Source organism: Hetaerina americana, unplaced genomic scaffold, assembly GCF_022747635.1.
Source record: "Hetaerina americana unplaced genomic scaffold, ioHetAmer1.1.p SCAF_13, whole genome shotgun sequence".
Lineage (NCBI taxonomy): Eukaryota > Metazoa > Arthropoda > Insecta > Odonata > Calopterygidae > Hetaerina > Hetaerina americana.
Genome location: NW_027286403.1, coordinates 3161896 through 3184008, shown reverse-complemented (window position 1 = coordinate 3184008; position 22113 = coordinate 3161896). Strand labels below are relative to the sequence as shown.

The 22113-nt window shown below is 34.0% G+C and overlaps 1 protein-coding gene across 3 annotated transcripts in view; it reads right to left on the bottom strand.

The window, feature by feature from the left end:
• Nucleotides 1–21514, bottom strand: part of EMC1 (ER membrane protein complex subunit 1) — a 60261-nt gene extending 38747 nt beyond the window's left edge. For 2 of the 3 annotated variants that reach the window (XM_071583146.1, XM_071583147.1), the window contains exons 1-5: nt 21232–21377; nt 20990–21102; nt 19461–19635; nt 19221–19376; nt 1442–1769 (exon numbers count right to left, since the gene is read on the bottom strand). In XM_071583146.1, the coding sequence (XP_071439247.1) occupies nt 1442–1769; nt 19221–19376; nt 19461–19635; nt 20990–21102; nt 21232–21320 (861 nt within the window). In that variant the 5' untranslated portion in view covers nt 21321–21377. Of the gene's footprint in view, nt 1–1441; nt 1770–19220; nt 19377–19460; nt 19636–20989; nt 21103–21231; nt 21378–21464 lie in introns of those variants that run through there. The other variant, XM_071583148.1, reaches the window with a different exon arrangement.
• Between the last annotated feature and the right edge of the window lie 599 nt (nt 21515–22113).

Here is a 22113-nt window from a genome sequence, read left to right as displayed (position 1 = left end):
AAATCATTGCTCAACTTAACTTGTATTAATTTGAATTAATTCAAGCAAATCACTTGCTTTAACAAATAATTATGATGTGCTGCCCATCAGTAAAAGTTCATTGATTACATTTACTCTTCAAACCCCTACACCCTGATTTTTTAGTATAACTTGAATAGAATGGCAACACAAGCATGAGGGTTGTCAAATAAAGAGTGCTTATTACATTTACAATTATGTGGAAATTGTAAAAGTTTCACTGCTTTGATTCTGGTATTGCATCTCAGGCAGCCATTGCAAGTTATTCAGTTCACCTACACTGGCTTCTGATGATGAAAAACACTTTTTATGAAGGCGTTTCTGTACATTAGGGAATGGTAAAAGTCACATGCAGTTAGATTTGCACTCTGTGGTCAGTGACAAATGCACTTCACATTCCTTTGCATGAGATTATTGAAATTTTGCATAGGATTTGCAAAGGACCCACCCTACACAAACATGTTTCATGCACAACTTTTCGGTTAGCAATGTGTGAATCACATCCAAAGCAATTTTTGGCATTTCTGATAGTACATTATCCAAAGATTCTCTCACATTTGCAGCAGTGGTGTTAACATTCACTACCACAAAGCAGCGATTCAAGCTCTGGGTCCACCTCCATTTGAAATTGATTGCCTTCCCTCTTCAAATATTTTAAATTATAATTGAGCTCTATGGAGGAATTGACTCTCCAGAAGCCTCCTGTAGGATTACATAGGTCTTGGATGATGATTTGTTCATACAAAAGCAAAATTTCAATACAGTGTATTGTTTGTACTATGTAACCTCCAATATTGCTGTAGGTGAACTGAACTTGTTACAACTTGTAATGCCACTGCTGGCAAAATGCTGACAACAGGTCAAAAAATCTTGCACCACATATACAATTCTCACTATGCAAACAATATAGCAAAAAATCTAATTTTTGCACAATAAAAAATAAACAACTTATCACTCTTGATTAAATAACCATTGTACCTTTCCATTAATGCCATAGTTGAACTCACAGATTCAAGTACACGTACATATTTCTAAGGATTCAAGTATATATAGAGTGGTGTAAACATGCTTTGAGTCAGGAGATTTTTAACTTGGATGGACAATTTTAGGCTGAATTAACTTCTTAAGTCACGGACTTACTAAACTTAAACAAGACCAAAGTCATCAAGCATCAATGGTTATGGAATACATACAAGTATGGAATACACACTTTTACATGGTCCACAGTTATGCTGCACATTTGAAAAAAAATGTTCCGTATTATTTCATAAAAGGGGATCAGTCTAACTTATCCCAATACGCTCAATGATCCATTACTAGATTATAACCCACGGGCTAAACCAACACTAGATTCAAGTAGCTAAACTCCTTATTTTCAAAATTTTACCTATAAAATTAAATGAAACATGAAAAATCAACTCACATGGTTAGACTGAACAGCACTCAGGATAACAAGTTGATTTTTCTCCCATGGAATAGCGGTAACTACAGTCTCAGAGGCTAAAATAAGAGATGGTTTCAGGATTTCTTCCGGGATTCCTTCTATCGAGAAAATAGCCTTTTTGCTTTCACTCAAACTTGTAATTTCAACGACCTTTTTGGCACTATTGATTAGATTGATGTCCAAATCAAACCACTGCTCAAGGAAAGGAAGACGAATAATCTTGAAAGTACTGTCTTCCTCATATAGATCTATTGCCCTCAATAATTTATCTTGCAGACAGGCCAATAACCCTCCTATCACTATACACCTGTAAAAAAGAATGAGATATTGTATCAAAACAAAAATTTAGCCATTGGATTAAGGTAACCAGGTTATAAGTCAAGTCTTCATAATTCAAAAAAGAGTAGGTCTTGAATAATTGGCAATTAAATAAAATGTATACAGGAAATTTCTTTGACAATGCAGACTTCCTTCAGGTTGGAGGAAGTAGTTAAAAATGTGAAATTAGTTACAATGAAAAATAACCTGATCAGGGGATAAAGGAGAAGGAAGCTGGTCTGAAGAGTAAATGATTACCCAATTTTTGCAGTTGTGAAATTCAGTGTCGTAAAAATTCTCCAAGAGACTAGAAATTTCAGTTAGAATTTATGAAGATTTGTTAATAGTCCAAATTACTTTTAATTTCATTTCCATTTATGTATTACAGTGTACTTTGTAATACTTAAAGACAAAGCCAAGATCATGAATGCTTAATTCAACAACAGCATGCATTAACCAAAAATATGGAACATACATGTACATCCCTGACTCCAATAGCTACATTTTTACTTTAACCTTTCGACAAGGTTTTACACCATTTCTTTATTACATGGTCCTGTTCTGCAAAAAGCTGCTACTTAAAAACATTCAACAAAAATTTCATGCATTTACATATATTCCAATTATAATATAAACAATATTTTCCTTGAAATTACTTTGAATTGAAAATTTCATAGGAGTGGTACCTATGAAAGCAATGGTACCAATGCTATGATGCAAACTCTTAAGTAAAGAAGAATGTGAGACTATGGCCTGAACTGTGATTACATAAAATTCCTAATCATCATCTTGTTCAGGTAAATATTCATCATAAACTCATTTTAGTTTAACAAAATAATAATAAGAGCTGAAAATTCTGTTCTACTTTACGAGGAGAAAATCATTCTGACTTGATGTGTTCAACATAGACAAATGGAATAATTTTATATGAAAGGTTAGAACTCCCATCCCGTCAAGGTGACCAGCAAATTGGAATGTTCACTGAGTCCAAGTTTTTCCCAAGGATAAAAATTGATACTTGAAGGTCTTTGTTAACATTTTTGCTTTCTCATATCCCTGTAACAAACCAACTGGCAATGCTAAATTATCATGCCCAAGCATTTCAACATTTTCCTCAGTAGCAGAGACATTTGAGGGTAATTAATTAATTAATAACAATTTTCAAAATATGATGACTCAATTAAATTAAAACTCCATTCATTGTAAAGAGATTACCTCACTTGTAGTTTTGGAGCCCTATAATAGAGTTTAAATTTTTTCCAAGCACCTAGATGAATGTTAACAATGCCATGACAACTTTTTGTACTTTGATTTTTCAGCATTCAGGAAATACTATTATACATAACTATTGAGCAAACTCATAGCTTCTTTGAGTAGATAGTCACCACGACCTTGCCAGGAATTGATATGTCCTCAAGAGTTAATTGTTAAAAACAGAATTATGAGAAATTTTTTATCTTATTATTCCACCCCTTTCTGATTACACAGGAGAAACCCATAGGCATTGCCACGTGTTCAAGAAATAAAACATTCCTATCACAGAGAATTCATCTGCCATAGTATTTTTACACAAAGAAATAAGTAACTAATGATTAATACTCTACTGTATGGAAGTGGTAGATACGCAGTTATTTCCCATTGCGACCTCCAGTTAGTCCAATCAACTCTACAAATTCTCCTTCAACATACACAGATGTGATGCACAAATCTTTACCTTCTTGCAGAATACGAAACGTATTACAAGCCACCAGGTTAAAAAGAATCCCTGGAACAGTTATGTATATTAAATTCAAATGAGGAAAACGAATAAGTCATTTCTCTTTCTGCGACCCACTATCTACTTTCCATTAAAGTAATATCAATTATCCAATATTTTAGATTTTACTACTCAATCATAGGATTTTTTTCAAGGCTTTTATCCTACAACCAGTTTTTAAGGATTCAAGGCTGGCTGGCTTCACCCTATCAGCCCATCCATCCATTTCCAGGTCAGTCATCTCAAATAATCAATGATTAACCGAAGAAAGAATTTTCATTACAACATCACAAAAACAGAAACAAAAACAATTGGAGTTTTCCAATTGTTTTTTACTTATTTCCACAAGAAAATTGCAAGTGTTTAAGTTTCTGTTTTTTACGGAATGGTTCCAGCATATCACACCTGAATCTGTATTGTATCTCTACCGCTCAATGAAAGTACACATCACCATTGCTTCACAGTAATCAAAGCAAGTCGACTAATATAGATATCACATTTCAAAGAATGATCTATTTTTGCATCTGCAGTCACTTTTGAACATTGAGAAAAATTGAACAGTGCCACTTTCTCCTTTTCCAGAAATTGCACTCTCAACTCTCCTACATCAACCATCAGAATTTCAGCAACCATGATTAACTATTATTATTAGCAGGAAGCAATAAATTATTTAAAAAAATTAGTTTTTACATTTAAAGATACTGCAAATTCTGGAAATTCACATTCACAGTCTTTAGGTTTCCTTTGTGTGGTTTGCAGTAAATATATTTTCACCCCTCAAAGACATTGAAAACTAATCCAGCTGTATCCAATGGAAATTTGACAACTGTTCACCAGAGAGAACTACAGCAACTGTAAAATTGCAGTCAGTACAAAAAACTAATAAAATCATAACAAAGCTTAATAAGCATCCCCACCCAGTAAAGATTGGATTGGGATTTGATGCCTTGGGAATTAACAATATTTGCTTTCAACAGAATGTTCTCACACAAAAAATCTTTTCTCTGAACTAATAGCCTAGGATGGCACAGTGGTAAAAAGGTGGACTTTTAAATGCAAAGACATGAATTCAAATGTGCGTCCAAACCTTTGACATTGTTAGTTTCCTTCTAGAACTCATCAATTCACTTTTTCTCGATAAAAATTATACGTAAATTATTTTTTTAGTGTCCATGTTTTAATGCAGAAATTCATATTTTTTCATAAATGCTTCCTCTTATTTCTCTTCTGATAGTTCAGACATGGCCACTGATTAACATGGAGGATGTTTTTATATCAAACAGCCGTTAATTAAGTGGCTGCTTATTTAGATCTCTTTCACCCACATAATTTCTCTTGTGTATGAAACCACCTGTAGATACTGCATTGAGGTGAGCATTGGTAGAAAATTCTTCGTTACATGAAGGACTAAAACACTAACAACATTTGAATTCAAATTGCAACTACTGCACAGCAACGCTAAATACTCTAGAGAGGAGTTCATCATTAGTAACCATTATAATCCACCTGTGACGAATTCACTAAGGATTTCTCATAGGAATTTCATGGAATCTTACTTAGATATTAATGATGCATTCTAGACCATTGTTGTGTCTCCTGACAAGAAAAAAATTATGAGCAATTAACCAGGTAACCTGGAACTAAGGTGAAAAGAATTACGATTAATAACTTCAAATACTAAATAAATAACAATTTTCACCAATAGCTGATCTGGAGCAAATGTTTAGACAGGTATGTAAGAGATATTTTGATATAATATTTATATTGTGTATATTTTACAAGACATGAACAGCACAATATTATCCAAAAAAATAACCATGAATAACATGAATTATTATAGTATTATAATAATTATTATTATATTATAATAATTATTATTATATTATAATAATTATTATAATATTATAATAATTATTATTATATTAAATTATTTATATTAAAATGAATTTCTGCAGAGCAGTGTGAGCAGCCAGTTCAGGATCTAGAAATAGAATCCCAGGTAAAATGACTATTGTGGATTATCCTGAAATTCGGAGGGGAATTTACCTCCTTTTTTAGGTGAGTTGTCCTTAAAGGTTAGAAAGTCGTGCTCATCAAGAACAGCTGTCCTATTCATAGGGCCTATCATACTACCAAGTGCTTTTTCTAAGAACACTTGTAAATTTTCATCCTACCTCAGGCTTCTAACTTGCCTGATCTCAAACCTAAATAGAATCTGTGGGATGATATTTGCAAGGGATTATTCCAGTAATAGAAGTAAGACCCTAAGTCAATGTCTAGGAACTTTGGAATACATGGCTTGGGACTTAGGCTCTCATAACAGAATCAATCATCACATAGTATGTTTCATGTAGGAAATTATAATGACAAAACAACTACATATTTAAAATATAATGACTTAGTGGTTGCATCTTCATTTTAACATCCTGAGGTCTTGCATTTTCTATAGTCTTTGGATACAAGAACACTTTCAGCAGAGATTAATTAATAACATATAATGCTTTTATTGCTCAAATGGTCAAATGGCATAGAAGTTGGCCATAATATTCATTTTACAGACATAAAAAAGGTTCAATTTAATTCATATAAAATGGATATCAATGAATAACTTTCTCCCTGTGGCAACAGTTCCATTTTGAGGGTAAATACTGACCACACAAAAAAATGTACTCATTCTTGCAAAACTTTGGTTGTTTTTGCTGTGTCATTTATCCAGCATTGTTGACATATACCGTAATATATTCTTTGATTACTACAAATATTTAGAACAACTACAAATATTTAGCGCAGCTGAGATTCAACATTCATTTTTGAATGAGAATGAAGAATTTGAATGATAAAGGACAACATTTTTGAATGAGGCTCTGGCATGCATAAGGATGTGCCAGTGCTCCAAGCTCATTATAGACAACATATAGCCAGGAATATATTAATGAACCTAAGAGGAACTTAGTGCCAAAATCTCTGTACTGTAGTATAAAAAAAACCATAAACACAGTGATCAACCCGAAGGTCGGTTTGGTAAGTGATGGTAGAGTTCACCCAGTACTAAGCCCGACGGCATGTGAAATTCACACATCAGGGTAGGGGGGCCAGTCCCTTTCCCTGTGCCGGTTATGGTTTCACAGGAAGATCTGGTACCCGAAAAATCACATAGCTTGGGTGGAGCTGCAGGTGCCGAGAGAGACTTGCCCGGGAATCGAACCTGGGACCCTCCGGTCAGTAGTCCAATGCTCTACCCCCTGGACTACTGCGACACACGTATTGTAGTATGGTACGCCTAATTTAAAATGAAACTGGATTATGGAATTGAGTAGGTCATGGTGAAGTAAGCTTGGTGAAGGAGACCTTTTTTACGAATAAGTCAACTTCTTGAAGAATGAAGATGCTTGCTCGTGGAGATATTGTAAACTAAACTGAAATTGTACACTCTTGCTAGGGTATACACGGCAGAAATGCTTAAAGTGTGCTTCTTGAACCAGTCGGTTATACACAAACAGAATATGGTATCCCTATATATACACATATATATGTATTTCTTTGATAAAGTATCATATAGTGATACCAGGTCCTATAGATCAATAAAACTACGTGACTTCCATTGCCCCGATTTCTTGAGCACTCACATCTGAAAGAAAACCAATCAGTACAGAATTTGGATTGTTGTTGAATATCATGGCTCCTAAAGAGAAAAACCTTGACAAAAATTAGTTAGGGAAAACAATTGATTTATCACTTCCTATAGCGGGAAACATTAATATTACAATATGCCTACAAATATTTGATTATACATGTGTTAAAAGAAGATAACCTTCAACCATGTTTGAGTTAAATTATAAAATATTCTTAAGTAAACTTTTGAAATTCTGAGAAATTCTCATCATTTGAAAAATTAGACAATTTGATATTGTATAATAAACTGGCAACTATAAAATGGGAAGTGATCACTAAATGTAAAGACATAGATTTGGTTTCGCATATATTTTACAAATACCTGTACCAAGCAATGTATATGGCTATCCTCAAATGTAAATTATCTAAATATAAATATCTTCTCTGGTACAACTCTACCTTTATTTATACAATAATAAGAAAGAACATGCAAAGAATGATAATTAAGAGAAATAAATCTATAGCCTTATCATTTACATATGTTTGTAGAGCAATCTAATATCTGAGGATAGAATAGAGTTATGATGGCAATCAATACCTATTTGAATGAAATAAATCATGATATTTGCAAATATAATATGAGTGGTTTGAATTTCCTGCTGAAAAAATAAAAATGCACCAATGAAAAAGTTTTTTTTTAATATTTAAGATAATTGCAATTTTCATGTTGTAATATCTGCCCATTATACAAAAATTATTAAGTATGAAGACCTGTTGACCAATTAAACTTTCAAAGCTTGAAAAGTAGATTTTCTACAATTTTTTTCTATACGATACTGTCAATGTTGGAGAAAATAAATTCCTTTTCAATAGTATTTACTTCTATGCTACCAAGGGCAAGGGCCTCACCACAATGACTCACCATTTCCCATTAGATCACCAAAGTTAAGCAATGTTGGGCCCAGATGGAGGTTCCATGGGTGATGGCCATACCTTTACCATGGCACTCTTGTCCCCTATCTGCACATTGCAGGCAGACTAAAGATGGTTAGGCAAAATGGACCAAGAGGACCAAGTGCCTAGGGCTCCTGTCAAAGGTCCCCTTTGCCAGCAATCAATCTATTTTACGACAAATATCAGTTTAAGAAAAATTGTTCCATTGAAATCAACGTAAGAGCGAGTATACTAAGGACCCACCACTCAACAGAATTTGTAATACTTATATTTATTGCAATTCACTAGACTTGTTAAAAACATTATTGACCACTACGCAAAATTGGTAGTGCTTAGCTCAGACTGATTTGTATCAATGTTATTGCTTTCCAGTTATGCATCCAGTAATTATGCAGAGGAATGAGTGGATCAGGACACAGTACCCCATTCACAATGTGATGACAACTTCTTCCTCCAACTACTCCTGATGGAAGAGGGCCACAGTGATATCAAGTCTGCAGTTTCTTTGGTAAAGTGCACTAACATTCCCTCAAGCTATTCATAGCTGTTCGGTTCAATAACTCTTTAGGTCTTGATCTGGAGCCAGCACAGATGTACAATTCCTGCATATCCAGGAGTCCAGATAAAGAATGCTATTTCAAGTCCCTTCTTGCATGGAGATGTGATTTTATTCCCCCGACAATTGGATGGAGAGGAGACAAATTGGAGATTAAACGGAGTGTTTTAATTCTGGCAGAGCTGTACATATGGCAAACAGTTCCATTGTGTAAATACCACATTGTGGACTAAAAATGACATTTATAATTCAATGGTGGATTGAGAATAAAGTAGAGGAGCAGGCAGAATCAGACCTTGACTCATCTAAGTACATTGGGATTAAGTTTCAATTTGAAGATAGGATTTCTTTAAATTACTGCTGGAATTCTAATACCTTAGCAATCCTAAAAGAAAGCCTAAATATGGTAACAACCAACGTGTATGGTATGAATGCCCTATAGGGTACATTTCCAGATGAATAAAAAAACTCTGCCCATGAGCTAGATTTTCTATAAATAAGAGATTGCAAAACCAGTGCTTCAAAGCATTTGTTAAAATTATTTATGGTGATGGCATAGTGTGTTCCAAAAGTAATGCATTTTTTTAAAGTAATTAATTGAACAGATTTGCACAAACACTAAAATTCTTCAAAGTGCTGTCCTTTGGCCTCTACACATTTTTTCTGGCAACTCTGCCATAACTGGTAAGCGCCCTGGAAGGCGTCTTCAGGGACCTCTTGCAAGGTCTTTGTCACGGCTGATTGGATATCTTCTATGGATAAAAAACAGGGCTGCCTTAATCCAAGGGAACGAAAAGAAATCTGCTGGGACGACGTCAGGACTATCGGGGGGGGGGGGGGACACAGCATTGACACTTGGTGCTTGGTCAGGAACTCACGGACTCATGGAACGTTGTCATGATGGAGTTGCCAGGTAGCGGAGAGGTCTTTCCTCGTCCTGATGACCCTATTTCGGAGTCTTTCCAGCATATCCACTTAGTAGGCAGCATTAACTGTCTGTCCTTGAGAAACAAACTCCTAATGGACCACTCCTTTACTGATGAAAAAGACAACGAGCATTGTTTTCACTATTGATTGGCTCATTTGATTTTGATTTGGGGGCTGGTTGGTGTGCCACTCAAGAGCTTTGGCGTTTAGTTTCTGGGTCGTATTAAAAAACCCAGGTTTCATCACCAGTGATCATGTAGTCCAAATAATCAGGTTCATTCAATACATTGCCAAAATTAACTTGAAATTTCCACTCAGTTGGTCTTTTGGTCGTTTTCATGACACGGCATGCAGATGTTTACAATAACTGACCTCCTGCCACTTCCACAGCTTGGAGAGCCCTGAGACCGGTTTTGCAGCAAAGCTTAGCATCCCCTCATCTACTCCAAGTGGTTTGATCCCACTCCCGACAAATAGGAGCGGCACAGGAAATTCAATCGCATTACTTATGGAACGCACCCTGTACATGAACTTGAAGGGCACTATTTTCCAGCCAATATGTACTGTGATAGCTAATTCTATATCCTAACCTTAGAAGTACTTGGTCTTAAAACTCCAGTCACACAACATTCTTTAAATCTCATGCTGCAAGAAAATGTTGCCAGCCTTCTCTTAAGCCAAGATGACTGCTACAACATGCTGGTGAAGATGGATGTCTTCCTGGATAAAGATATCTGCCCAGAAGAGTTGGTTGACCTACCCAAAGATTGCCACATTGGATATGTGAAAGACGGTTTCATCAATACAACCATCAAATGAGTAAAAAATTTACCATTTGTTCCATCACAAAGCATGGGCAACTCATGAGATATTGCTTGATAATTGTTGGTGTTCATCCTTTTATTTCTCTACTTAAAGACCAGCATTATTACAAACTCCTGCCAAGATTGTGTAAAAGCACTCTCAACCCTCACCTTGAGGATATTGCGGGACTCCAGCAATGATAAGCAATGATAATCAAAGAGTATGCTATTGTGGATAGCATCCACATCTGGAAAATTAGATAAAATACACCAGCCCACGTTGCTCTGAGCCCTTGAGTTTCTCCAAGAGGTATAAAGATTATTAGCATCATACAATTAAAGAGGACCTAGATAGATGAGACACGACAGAAGCAAGGGTTTTGAGATAGCACTTATTTTCTGGTACCTTTCTGGGAAGTTAATGTTGCACAATGTTAAAACTACAGGTGTATGAATTATCCCAATCACAGCCTGATCTGCAAATCCAGTTGCAATCAGGTGTATCGGAATCCATTAAGCTCACTGGCCTCTGTTGTCATCATATCTGAAAATTAAAATCTATAATAATAATTGTCTGCATTTTTTATTTTAAGAATTTTATTTCATACTACTTGCAACTTGGCATGTATTTCATGTAGTTCTGGGAGGCTATCATTGAACCCATGCTGGATGCTGATGTATCAGAGATAGCAGTTAATAACAAGAAATGATAATCATTTAACACATAACACATTAAATCTGGCTTCTTAGATTGAAGTGTGGATTTCCCGGATTTTCAGTATCTTTAAACATTTAGAAGTCCTTTATGACTTGAAGCTAACATGAAGGTTTATTTTGAATCAATTTCATTGTTTGCAAAACTTTTGAAAGTGAGTGTGAACATTTCCATCGCAGACAGACAAGGGGCATCAAGTGACCATCCTCAAGGTTTTTTTAATTTTAGTGTTTAACTTTACATTGAGAAAATAAATAATCCTAATTCTTTAGGAAAAACTACTGTTGGACTAATTATTTAATACTTGAAAATTATTAAAACGTGCTATATTTGATGAAATAAGCATGGAAAGTAATATTTAAAAATTTTGATTCATTAACTATTAGGTCTTTTATCTTTTTTTAAGCACTCAAGCATGTACATTTATATGCATGCAAAGTATTGGTATCGCAGAAAAAAAGCAATTATGAAATTATTACAAAACCCAGGGTTGGTTTTACATTGGATCCTCTAGTATTCTGTTTCCTCAAGTTCAAAAAGAGCCGGTTAGGCCTGTGGGCAATGATTATTGAGACCATTATTAATTCTTCCACCCATTTAGTATTCGGTTAAACAGTTTGGTATTCAAATTAATTGTTCGTACTCAACACAAAATCTTTCAGTAAAAATTTAAACAAAGAGTTTAATGAAATTTTTACAAATATAAATTGGTCATTACTTTTACACATAACTGTTATTAAATTAGAATGGGTTAAATATATATACTGCATTTCAATGATGACCTGAAGTGACAGCTCAAATCTAAGAAGAGTACAAGAAAGACCGGAAATATCCACAGTTCTATTAACTTTTAAGTCCAAGGAATAAGGAAAGGCAGTGTATTTACTATCCTATCTTTCCAAATAAATAATGAAGTACTTTTGAATGTCACTGTTATTCAAAGTTAGTAGTACTTTCAAAACATGATTAATTAAAATTTAAAGTAAACAAAATAGTACACTAATTCTATTTTGACACTTAGGCATTTCCTCATTTAATTCTGTCCTTTTCCTGGGTAAGTGAATATCATAAATTTAGCTAAAGAAGGGGACTTCGCTAGCATGATAAGGAATAGGGAAAACATTCTGAGAAGCTTGAGAAAACTCAACCTGTCCATGTAAGATACTCTATTTGTTCAACCACCTTCACAATCAAGTATGTTGGCTTGAAATTGGTCAAAAACACATAATTTCTATAATCCGTTGGCATCACACAAAATAAAAACACAATTCACGTCATTTCTTTATCAGCAACAATGTTCTATAGGGGCAAAAATAACAAATGTTTATCATGAAAAGCATCAACACTGTTCTTATTCAGCAACAGATTGTGAAATTTAGATAGCTCATAAAATGTATGCATGCTTGAAAATTAAAAAAAACTTACTCGGGAAGTATTAGTAGTACTAGCTGTCACCATTTGCCAAAATGTTCTTGTTCCTTAGTCTGTACATGCTTTTCCTGAAGAACTTCAATCTGTTTACTTTTCAGTTGCAAGCAATGCGTCCAAAAGAGGAAATAGGGCATTTATTCCACTCTGGATTCAGTTATTTTAATCCCAGGGTAGGAAGCCATGGATTAGATCTTTATGAGGACACAAATGAAATGTCATTCAAAACTTAGCAAGAGGTTACCTCAATTTCAGAAAAATTCCATTTAAAACAGTCCAATATATTTTCATATTCAGCAGAAATGCCTCTGTAAATTATGCAAATACAGTTCTGCATTTGCTCCCTTAAAAAATTGATTCCAAATCTAGTTGCTGGTAATTGCCATATCATTTATAATGCTGCCAGCTCCAAATGAAAATGCTACCAAAATAATGTTGACCCTTAAACAAATAAACTTTAGAGTGAATTTTCATCGTCTGCATACATTGTAGAGTCACTTAAAAACTTCGGTGGATTTGTAGAATTAGAATGAGCACGATTTCTCCATCAAATACCATTTTATGGTTGTCTTTATAACTGGATCTTGGCAGACTTATGAAAAAATGATTTCCTCTATTGGAATATTTCCTAAACCACAGTACGAAAATAGCAATAAATTGATGAGGAAATTTGCTGCCAATGGGGACAAATTAGGAATTGGAGTTCATGATGAAATATCTGCAGCTGGTACTTTTCATGAGCAAATGTTGCCATTAGAAAGCATGTCTTGCACTTCTCCAATGCTATACCATATTAAGGATTTAATTAATCAGTTTCATAGCTAATACTCGATTAAGAAGTACATCACAAGGTATTGTGATTTAGATAAATTTCCATTCAAATATTTAAGGATATTTGAGCTTCAAGTTTATACCCAATGGTGACTAATTTAGTTGGTTTTTATTGATCTTAAGTTAACTGACAAAATAAATGTTGATGCTTCATATTCAGAATATTCATTCATAAAAGTAATATTGCAAGAAATTATAAAAAAAGAGGAGCCTAGCTTTGAGAAGTGGAAAACCTTTTTTTCAAAAACACGGGAATTCATGTCACCCAAGGTACCAAAATTAATATAAATTGTACATTTAATGCCTTATGATTTAGTTCAATTAATTTTTTCAACCCAATAAGTAATACATACGCAGAAGGAGTATTTTCAATAATGGCCATTATTTGGGCGGTTTAAAGAAATGGATTAGACCTAGATGTGGTCAAATTACAAATTAAAGTCAATTTTGGTGTCATGTTCAGTATTTCATGAATTCATAGAAATGAAACCAAACCTAACCCAGAGGCTTTTACAAGTGGTCCACAATTTATAAGGAAAGATGTAAATTAAATCTTACTTTTGTTGCATATAATACTTCAAAAATCTCTTCTCATCAAGTTCAACTTATTTTATGTACACAATTCTGTGCCATTTCATTTTGGTTTTCTTTTCACTGCAACAGATTTCTTTTAATTTTTGATTTTCAATCAAATTTCACTCGCCCTATTAAAATACAATTATTGAGTAAAATGCCAATTGCTGTGTGGATATATTTAAATGAAGATATCACAACAATATAACTAACAGTAATCACCAGGGCAGTGGCTTGTGGGGTATTAAAATATCTAAAAAAAATCATTTTCTTTCCAGTGCCAAACAGGCTCTAGCGTTCATGATGATCCGAGGTATTCGTGAAAAATGGAAGTAGCCTGTGGCATTCTACTTCAGCCATGGTAGCACACTATATCAGACATTCTGGCTCAACTAATCAAGAAAGTACTGAGCGCACAAAAAGGCATGGACATAATAATTGTGGCTACTGTATGTGATATGGTTTCTGACAATATTAAAGATCTGTTAATGCTACTTTCTCTGATCCTTTCTTTGTTTTTGAACAAGACAAAATTTTCAGAGTTTTTGATCCTCCTAATCTTTTAAAATGTTTCAAGAATCCTTTCCTTAAGTATGATGTAAGGATTCCTGTAGACAATGGTGGTAAGCCAATTCCTCTGGTAACTAAATAGGATCCCACTAGAGCTCTAGTTGCTGATTTCTCCAAATTCTTACTTTTGAGGTATATTACTAATTATCCATTAGAATTAGCTTTAAAGACGGTATTCAACATGCTTTGTCACCTTTTTACACTACCATTGCACTGCATTGATTGTAAGATTAAGTTATGCTGTTTTCGATATATCTTTGTTGACAAAAAGAATTTGGTATGTGATGTAGCCATACCAAATAGATCAGATATGGTTTTTACCCCACCAGCTTACTTGTCCCCAACACTATTCCAGAAAGTGTATACAAATATAGCTGCGCAAGCATTTAGTAAGCACATAGCTGCATGAGAACATACACCAGTTGGAAAAGGTGAGATATGAAGTATTTTATTCTTTTAAATGATATTACTTATTTCACAGCATTATAAGTATCTTTATTTTGTTAACACAGATATTTGGTCATGGGTGGAATGGCCACTGCACAATTCCTAATGGTCATGGATTCTACTTTTAATAGCTTCAATGGGACAATGGAAACAAGTATAAGAAAACATTAAGTCGGCAGTCAGAAACAAGTCTTTTGGATCACTTGAAATCAGCCTGGACCAAAATCCAGTTATATTCTGCGTGCATCAAATACATCAAAGTATTTGGGAAGGATGAAGGTATTCCATCCTCCTTCACAGGATGCAAACTTCCATAAGAGCGGTCATGATGTTATTGTGGGCTGAACTAAAAACTAGAGCCCTATTGATTTTTTTTTCAACGTAATTAGGTTAAACTGTGCTATTAATCAAAACCTTAGTTTACAACAGTTCAGGTTAGCTTTTCAATATGCACTAATTATTAATTTGGGATCACACCAGGCTCAAGGGAAATGCTAGTGAAGATTGTTGCAATCTTTTGACTGATTTATCCCCTTTTTTTAAGAATAGAACATTGAATTCAATACAGAAGAACCTAATAACTACAAAAGAAAGGAGTTTATTTTAATATAACAAGAAAATGGGGTCAGTTGTTAACGCGCAAGTTCATTTAGTGGCGATATTTCTCAAGATTTATCCTTGTGGCCAACACAGAGCAGCTCTTACAACTAATCCTAATTTATTACCAGATGCCTTTTTAGATTTTCTTTCAGACAATGACAAACATAATAAAATTAATGGTTTCTGGCATAACTTTATGGAACCGATTCATTATAAATAAATGAAAGGACTAACTTTGTAGTTCCACACAAAAACGATTTATTCACACGACCCGGGTTTCGAAGTAAAACTTCACCTGATGATGAAGTTTTACTTCGAAACCCGGGTCGTGTGAATAAATCGTTTTCGTGTGGAACTACAAAGTTAGTCCTTTCATTTATTTATAAAACATAATAAAGCCTGCACTTCTGAACTTTTTTCAGCTGTTGGCTAGCGCATCACACTAACTAAGAGAAAATTAGCTCAATCCAAGCACAAGAAAACTTTGCCCTTTAATAACCTCAATATTGCCCACAACAGTCAACTTTCAATTTTTCTGGTATCATCCACATGATTGTGATTTTTTTCTCTCAGTTATCACTGAGGTATCCACGGAGCAGGTATATAGAAAGATGAAGAAACGGAAATTACCAACATTAAATATTGCTGGAACTTGATTAACTGTTTTTGCTTCCTATTCATATCAAGTTAATTACTGTCAGTTATATGCTCTCGAATACCTGTTCTAAGTTTTCTTATTCTCAAACTTTCAGAATGTTTCTAATGCTAATTTATAGCTGCATCAGCTGTTCAGTACAATAAGTATACATACTTCATGACTTGAAGTTTCTACATTGATTTTGTAGGCATTTATTTGTAATGGGCCATATTATACATGCAATTTATTATGTACCATACTAAATTTATTTGTTTCTTCAAGAGGATTACCATTTTCTTTTCTAATTTTCTATATTTATGGTAATAAATGGGCTAAATTAAGCAGCTTTCATTTAAATGCTGAGGTGATATCAATCGAATTAAACTTCTAGAAATATATTTTTTCCTTTTAGATGTCTATTTTTCATGGTGTTCACCGACTCTGCTTGCCTCAATAAGATGATTTTATTTGATAATGCATATATTAAAATACAGTATTAATATACTTTGTTCATTCTGAAGATTGATGCACTCATTATGAACACAGATGATGAGTAAGATTGATCAATAATTGTTATATTTGATCATTTTTTAAATTTATATTGTTCCCAGAATTTTACATTTATCAGGTTGGGCACATGAACTGATAGTTCCTCACATGTCCATAGTGGATCACTTTTCCAGATCACTTTTTCCAATGAAATTAGAGAAATGCTACTAAGGTGATAACCTCTACAGTAGAAGTCAAAGTTAGCCCTTTCAGTCAAAAATTACCCAAAAATTTACTTACTAACACATTTTTGTGTTCAAGTTATCATTATTTATTTCAATTGTGATGGTAGCAGCCATGACATTTATTTTCCATAAACATATGAAAGGAAAATATATGTCAACTGTATTTGCAACAGAAATAATCATTCCCATTTCTTATATTAGCATTAATTGAAAGTGCAATGTCAATATTATAAAAATTTCAAACTTTCCTGCAGATATAATACGAAAGAACTATGGCGACATCTTTAGAAGATTTTAGTGCTGCCTACCAAAAAATGGCATTTCTTTCACTAAAATTTATTGAAAAATGTGCATTGAATTGCAAGGTTGAATTTTGAAAGTATTCATTTATGCTGTCATTGCATTGATCTTGTTTTTTAATTAAGTTCAATAAATGTCACTACTTATGTAATTAACTTCAGCATCATCAAAGCAATTTGCCAAAATCAGCATTTTGGTAATTTCAAAGAATTATTATAATTCATTGGTAGTCTACCATTTAGATTAGGTTTTGGAAGAAGACCAAATGAATACTGCTACATTTCTTAATTCCATATAAAAAGATACAGCCTGATGTCACACACTCCATTAAACTGTTCATTAATTCCTCATGAATTCTACCTCCCCTCATTCCCTTCACGTCTTCCATCCAACATGTCTAACTTATTCCGACCCCTTCTTCATTTGCCTATAGTTTTCCCATCTGATACATACTCTTCAACCTTCTATCACCTTTCCTGCCTCATTTGGATTTCTACAAATACTCTCTCATTACAGGTATAATGTATTCAGGTGCCAAAATTTAATTAATTTCATTGACTAGGTAAAATGTATAACACCTTCATATAAGTAAATTGACAGAACCATTAGTTTTAAATATATCAATGGTGCAAGTTGGAAGATGGTAAAACCACAGGATTACTGAACAAATTTCATACAGATTTGGCAGAGTTTGCTAGTTTTCATGATTGAACCCTTAAGCTCATTTCCCCCTTCCACAAAATGACTTCCTCACCCACAGAGGCCAAGCCTTTTGAGTGAGCCGTGAGTAAACAAAGTGTAAGAGCCTTTCACTCCACTTTCACTCACAAATACAATTTGAATGGGGTAGTGCCCTAATAGTTTCTACGAAATTGAAATTTTGCTTTCCATGCATATTTCATTAATCATAATCTTTCTTTAGTAAATTTAAACGGTGTAATTGGTCAAAATAAACTTTCTCCAAACTCCTCTCGGAATAATTATTTTCTCAAGGAGGGGTAACGAGCATACTTTTTCTTAAATTGGAGATGATCACCCAACACACTGGCGGTAGCTGCCTGACTTGAGATGGAAATGGTCCTGTGCACTCTATCCTCATGCCATCATTCAAGTCAAACCAGGCTAGTTGGGTGGGCAACACTCTCTCCTGCTAACCCAAAGGTCACACGTTCAATTCCTGCCTTGGGCATGGATATCATATTAACTCTGGTGGTTTGGCCCCCGGGAAACCCGTTGACATTCCAAGGGGCAAACCGACCACCAAAAGCTGGAGAGCAAAAAAATCATTCATGTACCCCAACCCAAATCACAGGCTTTAAAATAGACAATTTAATACATGAATTTGTTTGTTAAGCACTCAGATTTTATGAACCTAATGCTTTAATTTGTCGGGAAAATTGTGGCATATATCATACAACATCATTACATGACACTTGTGATGTCTCATCACATAAATTGTGTAGTATGCTAGTTTATAATATGTCATTATGAGCCAATTTTCTTTTTCTCATCTCAGAGACAACTAGCATGCATACTTTTATGTTGTATGAATTTTTTCTCATCATAAGCAGATCAATTATGAGAATAAATGAATTCCATTAAAACTGAGGTATTTGAACAAAATTTTATTTTGTTCAAATGCAGAGCTTATTCTTCTGGAAATTAACATACATAACTATTGATTAATATTTTAACAAATGCAAATATACTTCTATTGTCATGCAACATATGCAAAGGGAAACACCTATAACCTGAGGCAGTATTTTTCCCATCATTAATTTTGTTAGTATAGTAATATCCATAATCACCATAGAGTATCCCCATTCAAAATATCTACCAACTTATATTTATTTTTTATCATGTAATTGTTATACAAAACCAACTTACATTACAAATATTATTCATATGCTTACTTAACTAAGGATTAACTTTGAATTACTGGTAAAAGATACAAAGTAAATTATAAGCATATTTGGGACTTCTTAGTCATACATTACCTCGTACTTTTAGAAGCCCACTGTGAGGGAATCAATCGATAACTCAATTCAGCTCCTCCATATGCGGAATATGTACTTACAGAAATTTGAGATGGCAAATTAAGGTGAACTTGGTAGAGTACTCCACTCTTTAGAGTCCACTTTTTGTCACCTGGACTAATTACGAAAAATATTTATAATTACATAGTAAATGAACAATCAATTTTATTATTTCCATCTAACATTCAAGTTGAAGCTAACCTTTCCAAGTGTTTCGATTGAATGGTGGCATCCATTGTTATAAATCCATAATTAGCATCCCACTTACGAACATACACAGGATTTGAACCAGAAACAGTCAGTATCTCTGGTCCAACATGGAGTAAGTTAATTACCCCTTGGTCATCTTTCTCTAAGACCTGCCTCCAGATCAAACCTAAGTAAACCATACAAATCATTGGCATTTTATTTTCTTTATATTACAGGGTGCAGCAACATAACTTGCTCTTTTCAAATGCAAAACACATCCAAAAAAGGAAGTTATGATGTCATACCCTGTACAATGGCTTATTCACCTCAACAAAATGGAATGATGACATTGATGAATCAGGCACATACAAAGTTTGCTGAAAGAGGCCTACCTAGGAATTAGTGGGGAACGGAAATTATGAAATCGCATTTTACCCAAGATATGTTTAGCAAGGGCCAACAAAGGTATTACTCCTACAACACATTGAGATGGAATGATATATATTCAAGTGTAGGGTCTTTGGCAGTGATGCATGGACTGTGCAGCCATCCAAACAAAGTAAGCTGGAAGCATGAGCCAAGGTAATGGTGATCATTGTTTAGGGTGGATGTGGATGAGAAGTTTGTCACATGCAACAAATATCACTTTTATTGAAGACTATGTAAAATATGAGTATCATGCAGAAAGAACTATTTATTTTAAGAACAAACATCCATCAGCAGATGGAAACCAGAGGACATAAACTAGTGCATAACTGTAGAAGCAAAAATATGCATGCATCAGTATTCTAACTTAAACTTGATAGAAAGGCATTTTTTGCTCTAAGTCATGGAAAAAAGGTTGATTTTTTTGGTGACCTGTGAAGAGATTATAAACCAGTATGTGTAGTAAATATACCGTAGGTAAGCAGATATTGTAAGGTAATAATTTATTTGGGTGGCTGGATAAAAATGTTGGCATGAAATCAATTAATATTTATTGCAGTGATATATTTATGGGCTCTGAATATTTTAAGGAAAACTTTCAAAATGCAGAAACTGCGGTCATAATACTAAGTTGCCACTGCTTCATTCCGGTTAGTGAAACAACAACTGAGAATACTTTTTCCACCTCAGCATAGGAGAAACAAATAAATGCTATGCGTGATGACATTTCGAAGATCGTGGCTTATAATTTGAATATATTTGATTCGGATCCCTTCAATCAGAAAAAGTATATGCAATGTTTTAAATTTACAAGGAAATTTAATGTAAGAAAAGTATTAGGGTTCACTTAATCAAAGTAGAAATACTTGGTTTTCTACACGCTTATGCCACTTTTATTCTATAAGTTGGTATTGTTCTAGTTTAGTTCTAGTTCCAATGACAACTGAATGCCTATCTAGGATTTGTTTTTTGAACTGGTTGCGATTTTCTCTTCTGCTTCCATGAGTATGGAGCAATAAAAATAAAATGCGACGTGAAATATAAATTGGAAGAGTCGGTAGATACAGAAAAATTTCAAGGATATCAAGGATTATGCAAAATAAAGCAAAGCAAACCTGTTTTACAGCTGAAAGCAGCAACAACATTCTTTTCGGTGGCTACATAAACCTTTCCAGAATCGGCTTCACCAAATTTTGAAAATATAGGCTGTCCTACGTATTTTTGTCTCCTATAAAAAAATTACACCACCATGAGATCAAACTAAAATCATTAAAACTTTACCAAAAGACATATATAGCGAAAAATTACCATTTTGCATTGCACTACCGACAAAAAACATGCTTATAATAATAATTACCAGTCAAATTTCCCGATTTGGTCTTCATATAAACCATTGCACACTGTAAGGAGCGAGATTTTAACAAACATAACTAGCATTGATAACATCTTCGGCGTGCTATAAAAATTATTAGGCGACGTCTTCGAATTTTGAATATAATTTATATTGGGAATCATTACGAAATCTGAAGATTCGTACCTCAGTTGTTCTTCAATTCGTGGAAAATGAACGATTATTTTTTAATTACTTACTTGGCTGTTCAGCGATACGGCAGTAGAAAAAAATGTCCTAGTACTTTTAATCGCGAGTCGTATGCATAAACATTTACCCATTGTTATTTATTTTCAAATGCATTTAACCAATGAAAATGGTATTGACATGCCCGATCGACTGCGCGCTGAAACTGTTTGAATTCGTGTTTAATTTGATATTGGAATTCGTTTCAAAATTTTTATTCAAGGATTACAGCCTTTAAAATAAAAACAAAGTGGATTATCTTTGGAATACTGTAATATAGATACGTAAAAAGCCATCAAAAAACTTCGAGTAGAATTTGATGATTGAAATACCGAAGAAACTCGGAGAAGAAAACACCGATTTCATAAGTATTGAAAATCTTTAAACGAATAGTTAGTCTAAGAATAGACCGAAGGATGTAAAAGCGCCTCACATAAAATCAATACGGACTCAGGAAAAACCGAGGGTTAAGAGAGGCAACACAGCTTGACGGTACTGGCTGAGAAAGTGATACACATACATAAACTATTATATATGGCATTCACGGATTTGGAGAAGGCCTTCGTCAACTTCGAGAAGAGAATGATGATGAAGACACTAGACAAGCTTGGAATGGATAGCAACGAGCAAACAATCCACCGCCCCTGTAAGAATCAGGTAAAA